Below are 17,528 nucleotides of genomic sequence, written 5' to 3'. Positions count from 1 at the left end.
AAAAGGCTGAATAATATTTAGAAAGAAACACTGAAAGGAAAAACACATAGGACTTTAAAGCCTTCAAACTATTATAAAAATCATATCTGCCCTACTTATAAACTTCAGAAATTTTCACCATTGAAACACTTCCTCTATGAAACCAGGTTTACATAAATCTCTCATCTGAAATAACTTCTTGTCTCATAAGAACAAATATTTCAAAAATTTAATTTAATTTGGAGGGAATCAGCTGAACCATTAAATCAACTACCTGTGAGGGTGTGATTGAAGAACACATGTTGGAAGGAACACACCTGGGTGTGAAAAGTCTTGTAGTAAGATCTGAAATACCTGACAAAATCCTTTTCAAATTTATCAATTGAAAACTCTGGATTTTTCTGGGAGTATTATTCTTCAGTCTTCCGCAGTGTTCCACAACTTAAAACAACTCTTCATTTTATACAATGGAAGTGGTATTGCTGGAGGTGGGAAGAATGGGGAAATGTTTAATAGACACAGTTCCACCTCCTGCATTCTGTTAAAATCCTATATTTTATTTACAAGCCCTGTCACCAGTTTATTTTGACATGTCCTGATGTTTGACATGGGCAGTAAAGAAGGCCCTTAGTGGCAATGCTGTGCTGGAAGAACAGGGGCACAAGGAGTAGGTCAAAGGAGGTGATTATTCCCCTCTGCTCCACGGTTGTGCATACATTTTGGAGCAGCAAGCACAGGAAAGAAGTTGACAAAGATGACTGAGTTCAGCAGAGCATCTCTGAGAGGCTGTGGAACCAGGGCTGGTGCAGCCAGGGGGAGCAGCAGCTTTGGGGGCACCAAACAGCATCCCTGGCACAAACAGGAGAAACAGAGGAGATGCAGCTGGGTTGTTCACAGCAGTGCATGGTATGAGGGTGAGGCAGCAGCAAAGCTGAAACACAAGGAGCTCAGGCTGAAGCAGTGAGGACAGCCCAGCAGTGTGGACATACTCCACACGGTGGGCTGATGACATCCTTGGGGCTTTCATGGCCCGACAGGGTGAAGTCCTGAGCAGCCCAGCCTGAGCTTAGAACTGGCTCTGTCAGGGCTCAGAGATTTCCCCTGGTTCCCACCAGCCTCAACAGGATCTTGTGAGAATTGAAAAGTCATACTTTTGTTTTCTTTGCTAAATGCACTAAATAGTATTAATCACTTGGACACTCTGTCATCTTGTTGCTGTGTATCTGTTTAATGGCACAAAAGAAGTAAAATCATGAAATCAATCGTGGGATTTACTGAATTGGAAAGGCTCAATCAGGATCATCAAAGTTCAACTCCTGACCCTCCCAAGAGTCGCATCATGTGCCTGAAAGTGTTGTCTGAATGCTTCTTGAACTCTGTCAGGCTTGGTGCTCTGACCACTTCCCTGGGCAGCCTCTTCCAGTGTCCAGCTACCCTCTGGGTGAAGAACATTCTCATGATATCCAACCTAAACCTCCCCTAACATGACTTCAGGCCATTTTCTCTGGTCCTGTCACTGGACCACAGAGAAGAGATCAGGGTCTGCCCCTCCTCTTCCCCTCATGAAGATGCTGAAGACCACAGTGAGGTCTCCTTTCAGTCTCATCACCAGGCTGAACAGACCAAGGGACCTCAGCCACTGCTCACGTGGCTTCCCCTCCAGACTCCTCATCATCTTCATTGCCCTCCTTTGGGCAGTAATTTTGTATCTTTTATACTGTGGCACCCAGAACTGTCCCCAGCACTCGAGGTAAAGTTACCCCTGTGCAGAGCAGAGCAGAGCAGGACCATCCCCTCCCTTGCCTGCCTGGCAATGCAGGGCCTTGCCCCCCAGGACACAGCCCTCCTGGCTGCCAGGGCACTGCTGACTCATGTTCAACCTTCCACAAACCAGGACACTGAGGTCCCTTCCTGCAGTGCTGGTCTTCAGCCTCATTCCCCAATCTATATGCACATCCAGGGTTGTCTCATCTCAGGTCCAGAATCCGACACCTTCCCTTGTTAAACTTCATTTTTTTGGTAACCTGCAATTTGTTGAGATTGCCCTGCAGGGCCTCTCTGCTTTCAAAGAAGTCCACAGCTCCTCCCAATTTAATGTCTACAGTAAACTTTCTCAGTCTTCAAGTTCTGCATCCAAGTCATTTATGAAGGTGTTGAAGAGCACCAGCCCTAAGATGGAGCCCTGTGGAAGCCCACTAGTGACAGGTCTGATATCAGCCCATTCACTGTAACCTTTCAGGCCTGACCCATCAGCCAGCTGATTAACTACCTCATGATGTTTATTCAACTGTGGGCAGAACATTTTATACAAGTTCTGGGTCATCTGAGACCTGATAACTCTCATAGCCATGGTACTCCAGCTTCATGCAATGGACTCCCCTTAGTGCCTTTTTGGTGTTGAAAGTAGAGGCAAAGGAAGCATTAAACATCTCTGCCTTGCCTATGTCCCTGTTTTTGAAGTGACTGTCCTCATCCTGTAACAGGCTGATGTTATTTCTACACTGCCTTTTGCCATTAATATATTTGAAAAAGCTCTTTTTGTTGTACCTCTCAGTTGTGGCCAGCTTCAACTCGAGTTGATCTTTGGCTGCTCAAATTTTCTCTCTGCAGTGGTGAGCAGCATCTCTGTATTCCTCCCATGTCACCTGACCCTGCTTCTGCTGAGCCTGCACCTCCTTTTTTAGCCTCTACCTCCCAAAGAGGATTCCTGCTCAGCCAAACCATCATCTGCCTCACCTGGTCAACTTCTGACATTTGGGAATTGCCTCCCCCTGTGCCCTTAAAGGGCTGCTTAAAACATGACCACCACTGACAGAGCCCAGCACCTGTGGAAGCATTTTCCCAGGCTACCTTTACTCACTGATTCCCTGAGCAGCCTGAAGTCTGCTCCCCTCATGTCTAGAGCTCAAGTACTGAGTGTTTGTATCCATTTTGGACCTGCTTTTACTTCAGTTGCAGCTGAAGTAAAATATTCCAAGTTAAATTTCACTGGACTGTTACTACAGGGATTACTTAGAATCATAGAATTATCAAAGTTGGAAGAGACCTTTAAGACCATCAAGTCCAACCATCCACCCAGCATTGCCACTCCCACCTCTAAATCCAAATCACCCAGCGCCAGGTCCCACACACCTCTAAAACATCTTCAGTGATGATGACTCTTACCACCTCCCTGAGCAACCTATTGCAAAGGACTCCTCTGATCAAGTTCTAAGAAATTAGTCAGTGTTAACTATACTAATTTCCTCCAAGAGATGGCCTCAGAGGCCTGAACCAGTAGCCCACCTCTAAGGAGTTTCTCACCCCAAAACAGTTAGCAAATTACTGGTGGAAACAGGATTGGGAGCTGTAGAAAGCACTGTCATTCTCTTGAATCTAGGTATGGCCTCCTGAAATTATATGCAAGGGAAGTCATAACTCAACCTCACCTTGATAGCACCCAACTGCATCCAGAAGTTTTTCACCCATGATTGATCATCCTGCCTCTCATGAAGAAAGTCCCACAAATCTGAAAATCCCCTGGGCTCAGAACCTCCAGTTTACCACAAAGTAGGAGCAAAGGAAAACTGCCTTTCAAACATTTTTCTTTAGAAAAACATGGTGGAGTAAGAAAGGCACCATGGTAATCATGGTGCCCCCTTGGCACAGCTTCTACAGGATTAACACTACCATTCCTTCTTTATTGTAAGGTTCAGAGATGGAGCAGAGGGAGATGGGTCTGACAGTAAGGACCACAGCTTTATTTGGAAATTATTTGAAGAGGAAGTTTCTGTCATGAACCAGGCTTTCAGGATGAACATATTTATGGTGCTTGTGCAAGGCAGCCTACAGGACATGTTGCTCCCTGGAGGGGCCTGCAGTCAAGGGAGAAGCAAGCTGAGGAATAACTTCCTTTCAAAAAGCTTCAATTCTGGCTTATAGTGGAACTCTTCCACCTGGAAACCAGACAATACCTCCTTCAAAGTAAGTCCCCAAACCATGAAGAGAAAAGGATCCTCAGGACGAACTGAAAGGGATGTAATTCCTTATTTTCTCTTGCTGTACTGTGTTACTGGTAATGTAGATTTAGCAGTGAAATACCTGTGAGTTTCCACTGAATTTCCCATAAAACTCAAAACTAAAGTCTTTACTAAATCAGGTTTCAAGGTACTTGTGGGTTTTTTGCTCTGTGTGTGAAAGGAAGCCTCAAATATCAGAGAAAAATAATTATCTGGAAGGAAGTAAGGTAATTAAGGAAGTAAATTAAGGAAGTAAATTAATAAAAATCCCATGATCCTGTCCTAGAAAGATGGAATCATAATGTCAACAGCACAAAACCAATGAACAGCTATTATTTTTCAAAGGCCAGGCCTATTATTCAGTTACACCAGAAGCATGCATTTCCTATCTTTCACCAAGATTCACTGGAGTGTCCTGGATTTGCCACAGGTTTGGCTATCAGAAAAAAACTGGTTACTCCTCTTCCATCCTCTCCTCTTGAAAAGTTGTCTTTGAAAAGATTACATCTTTGTAATCCATGTCAATTCCAGTGACTTTACACTGATGGAGTTATCAGCACTATATCAGAGAAATAAGATTTTGTAGTGTTTCAGATCAGAAGCAGGATGTAGTGTTTCACCTCCTCATCCATCCAACTCCTCTGTAGGAGCATTCTGCATTTACATTCCAGATGGCACCACAGATTCATGACAAAGTTGTTGTTTTTTCCCTTTTTTGTTAAACTATTAACAAGAGATTCATTCATAACACATAATATTCAAGTAGTTGACATTTTACCCTACACATCACTTGAGGCAAGTAAGGTCAGAGACTGGTTTTTGCTACATGAAGAAATCACATGGATTTTCTTTATTAGTGTTTTAATTCTCACATGATCAAGCAGCACCCTTCAGTTATCATTCTTTTCCAGAAGTGAAGCTTTTCTTCAGGAAAACACATGAATTGATAAGGAACTTTACAACGTTTTTAGAGTGTACAAGGGCTGGCATGTTTCTTGGGAACTTGACAGACTGTGATAGCGTCCACTTAGTTTTACACACATGGGTATTTACAGAAATTTCCCTGCACCTCCTTCACCTTTGAAATTCCTGTTGAGTTCATCTGGGTTAACTTGCCCATATTAGGAAGTTTATGCTCCTCACTACTCCTTCTTCCTGTACCGTTTATTTTCCCCTCTGCAAAAACTTGTGTTGCTTCAAACTTTAATGGGTCTAACAAAACCCATCAGATCCTTCTCGCACGAATGACTGAGTTTGGAGGGCACCTCTGGAGATCCTGTGATCTAACCTCCTCCTGCAGCAGAGCCACTTGGAGCTGCTTACCCACGACTGTGTCCAGGTGGCTTTCGCAGATCTCCAGTAGGGAGACTCGACAAACTCTCTGGGCAACCTGTTCTAGTGCCCAGTCACCCTCACACACACAAAAAAGTTTTCTGATGTTCAGAGAGCCGAGCCTGTGTTTCAGTCTGTGCTCACGGCCTCTGGCCCAGTCACTACGCACTACCATGGAAAAATATATAAGGAACAGGACAAATTTTTATCATAATTAGGAAAAATACAGAAACAGCCCCACACTAGCTACAAAATATCAATGTTAATACTTTTCATCTGACTTCCTAAAGAAATGGATGTTGGTCACTCACATTATCTGTTCTTTCCTAATTTCTTTTGAGTCTCAATCATTTTCACGATATTTAGAGCTCAGTGCACAGCTTCAAAGACCAGTGCAAACTTAAAAGTGTTTAATCCTTGAAATTTAAAAAAATCTGTAGAGGGACAGAAAGGCTCAGATTAATGATTCATTAGGACAAATGACAAACAGAACATGGTTCTTTTATCTCCTTGCTCTTTTGGCAGTAACTAACTGCTGGTGTATCACAGTACCCAGACCTCTGAATAAATCAGAGACTGCCTTTTCTTGCCTGGCCTTGTAAATGGAATTACTACAGTGTTAGCACAGGCAAAAGCCAGGCTTCATTAGTTCTGCAGCCTATGGGACAGACCCTCTTTTTATTGCAGTATTTGCTTCTCAGTATAGAATTAAACTGTATTTACCTTAATCTAAGACACTTCTGTCACAGAATAATGAGTTTTGGTCCACCTATACTAGTTTGCAAAGTGTTAAAATGGTGCAAAAAGTGTGCATAAACAAAGCCATGGTAAATGCATGCAAAAATTCCAGTCATCTGTAACAAAATAAGCAGATTAGATCAAAACATGTTTTTAATCTAGAAACAGTCTGCCCACTCTAGAAGTTTGGGCAGGTAAAAAGGTGTTGGGCTGTCTCTCAGAGCACATGTAATTAATCAAGAAATAACAGATTTTTCAGCTGCTTTTTAAGAGGGAAGGATACAAAAGAAAATGAGAAGTTGTCTCCTTGCCCCTTTCATGCTAATTAATGCATTCAGGAGCTGTACTGAAAGGAATTTAAACTCGTGATAGTCATAAGAGGACAGATCAAAGGAGAAAAAACCAGACCAAGTCAAAGAAAGCTACATATGCCTTCAGTTAACAGAGAGAGTACACATCTGAAGGAGGTAAGAATTATATTTTTTTGTTTTACACAAGATTTTCAGCTTTGTTTAAAAATTATGCTTTAGAAGAAGCTTGACTGTCTCTAAGTAAACTCAAAATGTTTTCCTTCTTTGGTTAGAATACTCTTCAGTAAGTCATTGTGTTTTATAGTTTACCTCTATAGGGTAGGCAGATTAGTGGGATACTATCAAGTGACATCTGTTGTTGTGCTCTCCATATTACAGAAACACGATTATGTGTGGATTTTTTCTTCACTGTATTTGATAGAATAGATTTTTAACTATTCAGCCAGGTATGATTATCACCTTAGTTGATAAGATGCAATAAAGATTGTAATATAAATTTCTTACACATCTGAGTTTAGATTGTCAGCAAACATAAATCAGTATTCCCATATGAAATTCAACAGATCTCTCAGAGTCTCCAGTGACTGAAAACCTGTCCCCTGAGTGTTTACAGTGAATAACCAAATAGAAAAACAATTATTTGTAAGAATAATATTAGGTTTTTTTCTCAATAGCTTTTCTTGTCCAGGTAAATTGCCTTTTTCTTAAATTCTAGATTTTGCTTCAGAAGTCTGCCATCACTTGGTACCTAGACAGATCACATCAAATTCTCCAAACTCTGTTACAATCAGTTACAAACACCTTGATATCAGTGGTGATACTAATATCTAGATCATAGTTATGGTTTTGAGCTTTATCTTAAATTGGGACAGTTGCATGTGTATATGGATCTACTTGATTCTGAAGATACCAGATTATCCTGCCTCTCTAAAATGCTCCTGCTAAAACAATATTATCTTTTAAATGTAACAAATTATTTATCACACTGACACATTGTGTTTCTACCATATAGGTTTGAGCAGGACCAAACTCACAAAATGCCCAGAAGATATAACCACCTGGATGGCAACTATTTCAGAGGGAAAGGACACATCTATTTTGCAGCAGAAGAGTAAGCATAATTCAAAACCTATGTTAGCATGTAAGCTGGCAAAAGAATTTGCATTGAAAGAAAAACAGAAAATTGTATCAAAAAAGTCACTGTTGTACATAGATGGAGTACCTTTTAACTATCTTATAGTTCTCTCTAATGTTTGTCATAGTGCAATCTTAGAGAGCCCTCAATGTTAAGAAAAATCAGAATTGCAGAATTCAAGAATCTAGAGTTAAATCACATGATCGCAAGTCTTTAGCCTTTACCAGGTTTATTGAGGCTTATTTAGAATTTACTTTTGAGGCTGTTGCAAAGTAATCTTTATACTAAATCTCTAGATTCACAGAACTCTCTTCAGGAACCTCAAAGAGACATTGTCTCGTTCCCTGTCCCCAGAGAAATGATTAAAAAAAGAGTGAAAGGCATCAATGGTATGCAAATGTGACTCCCAAATTGTTTCTGGCAAATATTTTTTATCTTTGAATTACAATAAAATATGTTTGGTCTGGGATTATTGGAGACATCACCCAACTGCTGATGTTTTATTACATAAGACAAGTAAGTCCAGTGTGCTTGGAATAAATGTATGTGAATTATGCTGCTGGTAATGGCTTACTGGGCCCCAAACTTAATGCCTAAAAATAAACAAAGGGGAAAGCTCTCTAATAGTCCATCCAAAGCAGTTCAGTTCTTTAAAAAAAAAAAAAAAAAAAAAAAAAAAAAAAAAAAAGAAGTTGGCTTATCATGTTTCAGCACTTGAAACTAGGCATGCTCACCTCTTTGATGTGAATTCTAGAGGCTGCAGCCGTTACTAGTTTTTCTAGGTGTGCTAAAGTGACACTCTACTTCCAGTACCAGAAGTACACTAGACCTGAGCCCAGATTCCTAGCAGCACAATTTTAGCTTTAACTGGAATTCCAAGAAATTGCATACACATTTTTCATACTAGCCTCTGAGTAGTTAGGGAAGGAGTTAGATGGCGAATGTGCAGTCAGAAATAGCAGCTCCAGAAATTACATTCTGGGGGCATATAGGCTAATGGACAGCTCAAACAATACAACATGTGACAAACAGAAAGTCTAAAAACATAGAGAGGGCACCAGCTGCCCGGAGAAGTAGTCCCTCCAAGTTTGAACTGTGCTGGCAAAAGTAGCAAAACCAGTAGAGCCATCTCACAACTTCGGCTGCATAAGAAAGTGGCTACTGTGAGTTCTGTTCTTGGGTTAAACAGGCCTGCAGGCCACACAAAGTCTTCAAGAGGCAGGAGGAACTTACAGGATCCATGTACTTGGGAAAAAGAAAACCCCTTTGTCTCCAAGGGGCTTCATGTTTCAAACAGCACACAGGAAGTTCAGACAAAAAGGCAGCCTGTTCTGCCACACAAATTTGCTTGCATCCTTTCAAGCTTTTTAGATCACAAGGATTCTTCTTCTTCATGAGACTTGGGGCCAGTGAAAACAACAGCAAATATATATAAAAACTCTATGGTAAGTCACATAATGCCACCATTCAGTCCCAATGAAAAAGCCTGGGGTAATTAATTACTGCAAGGCAACTAGGCATAAGATAAACCCATTCTAACATACTTCTGTATATCCTGATTCACGTAGTAATTTTTCCCCCATACTCTTTTTCCTTTCATCATTTCATATATTCTTCTGCTCCTGAACAGGCAAAGAACAAAAAAATGGGGAATGAATCTGATATGTCTCAACAAGGAGGATTTTAACACTAAAGGAAGGGGTTTTGTAACTAGGAAATTTGAAATTACTTTGTCAGCTTGCTTTTTGACATAGAGTAGAACTGTGCTGCTTCTGCCAAGTTCCCAGTGAGCAGTGGAAGGATGTTTTACAGCACAGTTTGCAAATCATATTTTCCCTACAATGACCCAGTGACACCAATACCGTGCCTAGTATGTCATGCAAGAACTAAATCCTTATAGAGCTCTTTATGAATAATTCGAAGTTTCTTAGTCATGTTTTAAGGTGGTATATGTGTTTTATGTATCAAAAAACACTTCTGTCATTAGAAGCTGTTGCAATATGATGCAATTAGGATACATTTTAAATACTTGCTGACTAGAGAAATTTAGCAAATAAACATGAGCTGCATCACTGCAGATGTGGCATTTAATTTATTTCACATTCAATTGCAATATCACAACGCAGTGATTAGCTATATTTACAGAAAGGTATGTTTTGGAATCAGTAGTGACTGGTAGATAATTATTTTCAAAGAAATATATTTTTAAATGTTTAAGAACTTGGTAGAGAAATTAGCTAACAGCTAAATCTACGGAAACCGGCTGAAGTTATTGATACTTTGCCAATTTTCTGAGGTAAATTCTGCTCCATGCCTTCCTCTGAATAAAAGGAAACAAACTTTTGGTCTAACCATTCTTGCTCCCAGGAGGATACATCTAGTTGTGGTTCAAATGACTTTATTTTGCTTTCCCAACAGAGCTCTGGGTATTGGACTTTTCATTTTGGTGCTGGCTGTTTTACTTGCCTTTGGCTGCTGGTATTACAAAAGACGTAGTGGCTACAAAAGTCTGCGGGTAAGGGTGGCAGCTCATTTTCTCTCGTGCTACTATTTTGACAACACATTACCTTGATTTACATTACATTAAAGCAGAGAACATCAAATCTGTAACAGGACATCATTATCTCAAGCAATATTTACACTGACATGTCACAAACAAAACCACACAATACGAAACACAACCTATTCTGAAGAACTTGCCAGTCAAACAAAGGGGTGAGAGGAACAAGAAGCAAAGGGACATGAAACCAGTTGCACAACACATCAGTAAAAAAATTATTTGTAGAAGGCATTCTGTTTATATTTATATACACAAAACAAAGAGATATTCTTTGTCCCTTCATTCCAATAAAAGTAATATATTCACTGTTCATAAGATTTACCCCTCAATAAGAACAGATATGATTAGAGTAAATCTAGGAAGCAGAGAAGAAAAATAACTGTTACAAGTAGGTAAATATGCTCACATATGGTGATGTGTGATTCATCCATATAAAATTTGACTTGCAGTTATAAGACTTACAAAAAAAGCAGGACAGGTTTAAGATTTGTTTTCTTAAGACCACTTCAAAAATATTTTCATTTGTGTCTTCTTAGAAAATATTTTTTAAAAAGGTACAATCCTTCTCATAACATCTGTTGTTAGAAGTCCCAATGCTTTATTTTTGAAGTTTTGCTCCCTCTCCTATGAAAGGGAAGCCTTTTTTAATTCTTTAAAGTGAAAGCTTCTTATGACTTAACCTCAGACAGCAACTAATCACTACATAGACACTTGCTTACTTCCTGCTGCCACCCTGGTGTGGAGGAGAATTGGAAAGAAAAGGTGAACTTTGTGAGTTAAGAACAGCTCAAAATTTGAAACAAAATATAATCATCTACTACTACTATTCATAATCATGAAAAGGAGAGAAAGAGAGCAGTAAAACCCCAAAGGAACAAGTGATGCCCAATACAGTTTCTCACCACCCCCAACTGATGTCCATCTCATTCCTGAGCAGCAATCAGCCCCTCCCAGCCAAATCCCTTATTTATATATGGAGCATGATGTTCTCTGGTGTGGAATATCCCTTTGGCTAGTCCAGGTCAGGTGTCCCAGCTATGAGCTGTCCCAGTTTCTTGTGCACCTGCTCTGTGGCAGAGTATGAGCCACTGAAAAGTCCTTGACTTAGAGCAAAAGAACTAAACAAGAACCAAACAATCATTATGTTATCAGCATTCGTCTCATAATGAATCCAAAACAAAGCACTGTACCAGATGTTTAAAAGAAAATAAACTCTACTCCAGCTAAAACCAGGACAGAGCTTTATCCAAATATATGTTTTACAGTATCTTTTAGTTACCCTAATATTTTGAAGAGTGTATAAAGTAACTATTTGGGATCAAAAGAAACAGCAAAGCTCTCATCTAAGTCAGCAAATCCATTTCCTTGCTGTTTCTGGTTACTTTGGCCCATTCTCTTTCTATCCAAATACACATTTATCTATCCAATACACATACCAACTGGCAGAATATCTAAAAATTGAACTTTCATAGTGAAATGTTGCAAAAATGAAGGTAATATTTTAAAAATTCCTTCAAAAATCAAACCAAATGCCTGCTTTGTATATCCTGGCAAAAAAAAGAGTGCAAAATCTGTTTTTTAATTACTTCTCATCACACATCATGGATTGGTACTTTCTAGTTTTGAAAATCATATTTTCCCTAGGCTATTTTTGGCTAGGGGAGAATTGTACAGAATGTGTACAAAAGAAATGTTGAAAATATTGAAAACAAAATGGTTGGAAACTAAGAAAAGAAAAATGGGTGCCATAAAAAAGAGGAGCCATTTGTGTACATGACATGTAAGTTCCTACATCAGCCTGGGACGTAAAAAAATGTGATGCTTATTTTTCTGGCCATGTAATTGGATTACACGGGGGAGAGAACATATATGTCAGCAGACACAGCAAAAAGTGTTAGGTAAGGTATCTTTCTTACTTGCATTGTGTCTAGTCCCATATTCTAATACATTCTGTATATGTGCTGTCAAATTTTGCTCCAACTTCACAGTCTCTTCTTCCCTTCACCTTCCCCATATTTCTTTATGATCTGTCACAGAGTAAAAGCTCTAGTGTGAGCACAATACGAAACGTGGTAGGTGGGGCAGAAATACTGGACTGCAAAATGGCTCTGCAGGACTACAGAGACTTTAATTCTGTGGTAAGTTGCAACTCAAGATCTGACTTAAAACTGAGTAAGATATGGGGAGATAACATTGTTAAACAAGCACTTGATGATTTCTCCCTTGGTGTATTCTCTCATACTTTGAGTCTTCAGTGCCTCAAGATCAACTTAGAAGGAATTATTTGGAAAATTTTGTACTGTGAAAATTTGTTTTAAAAATTAAACCTACTATTTAGAATGTTTATTTTAAAAGTTATTGCCTTCAATTTACATTTATTCTTAAATTATATGATCATTTTTCAATCTATTAGAATGACACAACACCTGAATGCTGAAATATACTGAAATATCCCAAACAGCTCTCTAATTGTTTTTCTCCCATTCTGATAAACAACAAATGGATTGTGTCTGGTATACTATATTCTGACAACCATTATCAGGGAACATTATAAAACTTCAATGTAGTAACTGTTCTAATCATTATGGAATGATGAACATTTAAACCTTCAATTTCCAAAAAGGTAAATTAAGTGACAAGTATATATAAATGGGTATGTTTAAATTGCTTTAGAATTGAAAAGAGGCTAACTTCAAACAATTGTAAATAAGCTGCTCAAATTTTTGCCACTAGAAATAAGATAACATGCCTGCATCAAGACTCTTAAAGAAAAGCTTCAATATTTGTCTGAATTATCAATCTAAAACACCTCATATATATAAGAAAAATATTCCTGACTTTACAACACTGAAAATTCTCACTTTGGATGAACAATAGCAATGCAGTGAATCTGATGCAGCACCAGAAAACATACTACCAAACAAATAACCTTAAACAATAGACACAATGAATAAGCTCAGCTTCTTTAAGTCATAGAACTGCATCTAATATGATGGTAAATAGCTTGCTGCATGTTTAATGTCATTCTCTTGTCATTTTTCTTTCAACTAATTGGGAATTTTTTTTGATCTTTCACACCCATTTTCCTTACCATAGGTACCCGATGCTCCACCAGCTTATGACAAAATTGCTGCAGAGCAGTCACCACCGCCTTATTCACCATGATAACATGAAATTTGAAACCCTGAACATACTGATTCCATTTCTTCATGCTTGCTCTTTATTTCCTGTATATGCCTAACTTTCTTAAAGCTAGAATCATAAAAAGAAAACAACACGTTTTCATTAGCTGTTGCTGAGCAATTCCCGCTTAATTTACAGAAGTGGTCCTTGAAATGCCTTAATAAATATGAATGTGCTTTTAAGTTTTTCACTTCATGCCAAATTAATGCATTATGGTCTGGTCATCTTGAATCCTTCATAGGTCTACACAGATCTGTAATAACACACTATTCAGTATGAATCAGAGTAAAAAGTGATGGCACCTTTGTTTTCATCTTCCTCATTTAGTTTCCCTTTCTTTAAGAAATAAATTAAAAACCCCAAAACCAAATAACAACAACAACAAAAACCACACACCAGAAAAACCCCACAAGAAACCAAAAAAACCCCACCCCAGCTATTCTTTAGAATGTGTGAAAGAGTCTGTCACAAAATGAACCAAACCATTTGACTGTATGTCCTCTTACAGGCTGTTTTCCTCACCAGCAGTTTTAAAATTAACGTGCAAAAAGTTACTATATTTTACAACACACTTTTACATTGTATCACTTGTTTATGTACCTGTAATGAATTAATTCCCTATAAAACACAATCTAGGCAATCTAGGAATTTCTGTTTGGAGTCCATACTATTTCATACTCTGAATGTATATAACGACATCATGTTCTGTGTCCTTGTGGCAGTCATGTGAGAGAGCAAAAGAACTTTGTAAATATAAAGACCTACATGTCATTTTTTTCTACTATGATGAAACTATATAAACCCCTATGTTTATTGAAGAACACAGAAGACAGCGGACTCCTAGATGTTAATTTTCCCAGCTTGCCAGAAAATACAGTTATTGTTTACTTAGCCTTTTTGTTATTGCTTGCTTGCTGGATTATTACTTAAGATTATATGCAGATCAATAAATTTATACACAAGGCCTGATATCTTATAGCAGGAGGCAGCTAAAACAGTACAACATTCATTACAATCAAAAGCAGTTACAGAAGAAAACTGATTTCATAAAGCAATTATTAACTGCTATTAGTAAAGAATTTAGGTCTTTGTCATCAAATATGCAAATACAAACATCTTAACCCAAAAAGTTTAGGTTTTTTGTTTTTAGGTTTTTAAAAATGTTTCTTTTGTAATAAAAATGTTTATATAAATTTTACATAAATTAGTAAAATTGTTTGAGGTTAATAAATATCAGTAATTACTGTGAAAGGTTATAATCCATCCATATGGTTTTTATGAATTTAGTTGATATATTTATTTAGAAACCTAGAGATGCATTTTAACCTAAAAAGCTGTCTTACTCGTGTCATTTCCAATATCCGCCTGTCGGGAAAAAACTGTAGAATTATTTAGCAACAGGAAGAAGAATACACAGGAAAACCTAAAAAATGTCATAGCTAGTAAGCACTAGAGATGTAGAACACAATGACTGACTAAGTTTCTTGCAGGACTAATAAGATAAATCTTGAGGATGGTATCTTTAGCAACCCAGCACTCTGCATTTCTCTGCTCTAGGGCAGCATCCTTTCAAAAGACTGTAGTGCTACAGTGGAATAGAACTGACATACACAGTCATTTTCTCATGTCTGAGGAAAAAATCAAAGAATGGACAGAGATTATTTACAATGAAGAAGTGAAGTGCTTAAGAGTTCAAAAAGCATTACTTGATTGCATACATTTTTTAGTAGTGTCAGAATTAAATATATTACTAGATGTTGCAAAAGCTCATGAGTAAGTTAACACTGATGAAGTAGGAATAATTATTTCTTTGTGGAACTATGTAAGACCAACTTGTTAAAACTCCTCAGGAGCCACAACTGGAACAATTAAACTTTGAGCTGAATTTATAGATACTTAAGGATAGATAAGCCCTCTTGGAAACCTATCCTTAGTTTTCAGAAAGTCCTCTCCTTTTTTCTCCTGGTGAAAGCAGTATTTTTGCTCTATAGACAGAGTTAGATAGCAGTCTCAGATTTAAGTGCATTAAAATACCAGCATGAAATAGAGCTTCACAGAGCGCTCAGATAGTTCTGAACTTCATTACTCATGGTGAATGTCATTCTAAATTCCATTTTTCAGATCTGGCTCTATACCTGGTGATGGTACATGGCAGAGTCTGGCTGCTGATACATTAAAAAAACCAAACAACTGATACAAGACAGGTCAGACCTTGAAAACAAGAGACCTGTAATTGCCAAAGTTGCATGATTCAAGAAGTGGTACTTTCTGTATTACACTCAGTAACACTACACTTTACCAAAGACTAGTTAAAACATTCCACGACATCTGTTCATTTAAAGAGAAATGCACAGAAATGTTTTAACTTTTGTACATGGAGAACATAATATAGGGTGTTCAATTGTCCTGGAAAGTCTTTCAGATTAGACAGACAATCACCCCAGAGTACCAACTGGTCAGCAAAATTTAGATTCATAATTTCTTTAGTTTGGTCATGTATGTAATAGAGAGGATGTAAAAGTCAAAGACCTTCTGCTCCTCTGGTTTTACCCTCTTTGCAATCAGGCTGCTACCTTGTATTACAACTATAATTTTGAACAAACGTGATATTTGTGCTCCATTTTCTTCCATCAAAAAAAGCTAATGAAGAAATTCACGGGCAATTTGAGTTTTTTTCCCAGGATGCTGATGAAGAGGTGGCTGGTCATAGCTGGAGAATAAGCTCTGCTTGCTGTTTATCTGCACTATCAGAGCAGCAGATGCACTATTATTAAAGCTTATACTATATTAAAGCTTACAAGAGGATCTTAGGAGCTTCTCCATAGCTAAGCATGGAACCTTTACATAGATGCAACAAATACTTCAAAAACAGACCCCTTGCTAATAGTGTGTTTTGGTCAGATTGGTAAATTAGAATGGCAACAGCAGTTATGCTGTTTATGTTTGGACTCCTGGTATGATCCTGTTGTATCATCTGCTTTCTAATGCAGTTACAAACCTCAAAGTAGCTTCAAAGCTATTGAACAAAGGTAAAATACAGCAGGTCCTGATGAGTTCAATCTTCCTGGCATACTGCACCATGTAGCAAAACACTCTCTTGAGCCAAGGGCCAAAGGGTGTAGTCTATACATGTCAGAGGGTTATCATAAAAGAAAGTACCACAAACTTTCCACAGGAAGCACTTGCTTTTTTAGAGTCTCACTAATCTAGTGTAAATGACTGTCATTTGCAGCTGGTTGCTAGAAGAATCCAGTGATATTTACCTCAGCAATGTCTTTTGCCTTAACTCACTACAGCTTGGGATGTATGTCTATCATCTTGGCCCTAAGAACTGTATTAGTATTAGCCATATTGCTTGTAATTTTTCAGTGAAATACTTTAATTCACGTTTATGTCTAATATTGGTAGAATATCCTTTACTTTGTTGGTGTTATGTCCATGTACTCACATGACGTAAGAGTACATTTTTTGCCTTTAAAAGCAAATTTCTTTTCACTTCTTATGTAAAGGAAAAGGTTAATGAGTCTTTTGTCTTTGGAGAAGTAGCATTTATGCACTTGTACTTTTTTGTTGACTGCATATTAAACTGTGAAACAAGGCTGAAAGGTTGTTTTGTGTTCATGCCATTTCATTAAACATATTTTACTGCCCATTAGAGCTGAAAAGTGCTTGAAAATTTCCAGTGTCTTCTTTTGGACACAGATCTGCACTGAACTTTACACGCAGTAATAAAGGTAAACTAGCAGCAATACAAAGTTTAAAAAGCTACCTACAGGTGTTATCTACACATCCCATTTATGCTGCCAGCTAAAATCCAGCACTTGTGCACTTTTCGGAATTGACCCTCCATATTTTGCATCCTTAGAGAACCTCAGATTTTTACGTCCTTTATGCAAAATGTCCTTGGCTCAAAGGCAGCAGCCTTAGATTTCTAATGAATAGAATGAACTATAGCTTCCCTTGCTGCCAAAATCTAGCTCCTCTAGATGTCTTGTCCACACAGATTTTACTCTTGTGCCAATACACTACATTTTTAGGGGTAGTGGTGTTCGTTAACTGCCTTGTGCTCACAGCAATATGAAGAAGAAAGGCTTATCACATCTCTCATCCACCATGAACCATCTCTCAAATCCTACTGGATCACATCTCTCACACTGGAACAGATTACCCAGAGAGGTTGTGGAGTCTCCCTCACTGGAAACATTCAAGAATTGTCTAGATGCAATCCTGTGCCATGTGCTCTTGGATGATCCTGCTTGAGCAGGGAGATTGGATCTGGTGACCTGCTGTGG

General features: G+C 38.3%; 1 protein-coding gene across 1 annotated transcript; it reads left to right on the top strand.

Moving 5' to 3' along the window:
• The first annotated feature begins 4,816 nt into the window (after positions 1-4,816).
• On the top strand, positions 4,817-13,600 carry MLANA (melan-A). Its single transcript, XM_063423539.1, has 4 exons — positions 4,817-7,469; positions 9,912-10,008; positions 12,090-12,191; positions 13,150-13,600. Exons 1-4 carry the CDS (start codon positions 7,396-7,398, stop codon positions 13,216-13,218), a joined length of 342 nt encoding a protein of 113 aa, XP_063279609.1. The 5' UTR covers positions 4,817-7,395; the 3' UTR covers positions 13,219-13,600.
• The last annotated feature ends 3,928 nt before the right edge of the window (positions 13,601-17,528 follow it).

Source organism: Prinia subflava, chromosome Z, assembly GCF_021018805.1.
Source record: "Prinia subflava isolate CZ2003 ecotype Zambia chromosome Z, Cam_Psub_1.2, whole genome shotgun sequence".
Taxonomy (NCBI): domain Eukaryota; kingdom Metazoa; phylum Chordata; class Aves; order Passeriformes; family Cisticolidae; genus Prinia; species Prinia subflava.
This window is presented reverse-complemented; position numbering and strand designations above follow the sequence as displayed.

What these genes read in the sequence shown, in the direction of transcription:
- MLANA (XM_063423539.1), top strand. Translation starts at nt 7,396, where the DNA reads ATGCCCAGAAGATATAACCACCTGGATGGCAACTATTTCAGAGGGAAA. An exon ending in ATCTATTTTGCAGCAGAAGA is followed by an intron (nt 7,470 to 9,911) that starts GTAAGCATAATT and finishes CTTTCCCAACAG; the next exon opens with AGCTCTGGGTATTGGACTTT. An exon ending in ACAGAGACTTTAATTCTGTG is followed by an intron (nt 12,192 to 13,149) that starts GTAAGTTGCAAC and finishes TCCTTACCATAG; the next exon opens with GTACCCGATGCTCCACCAGC.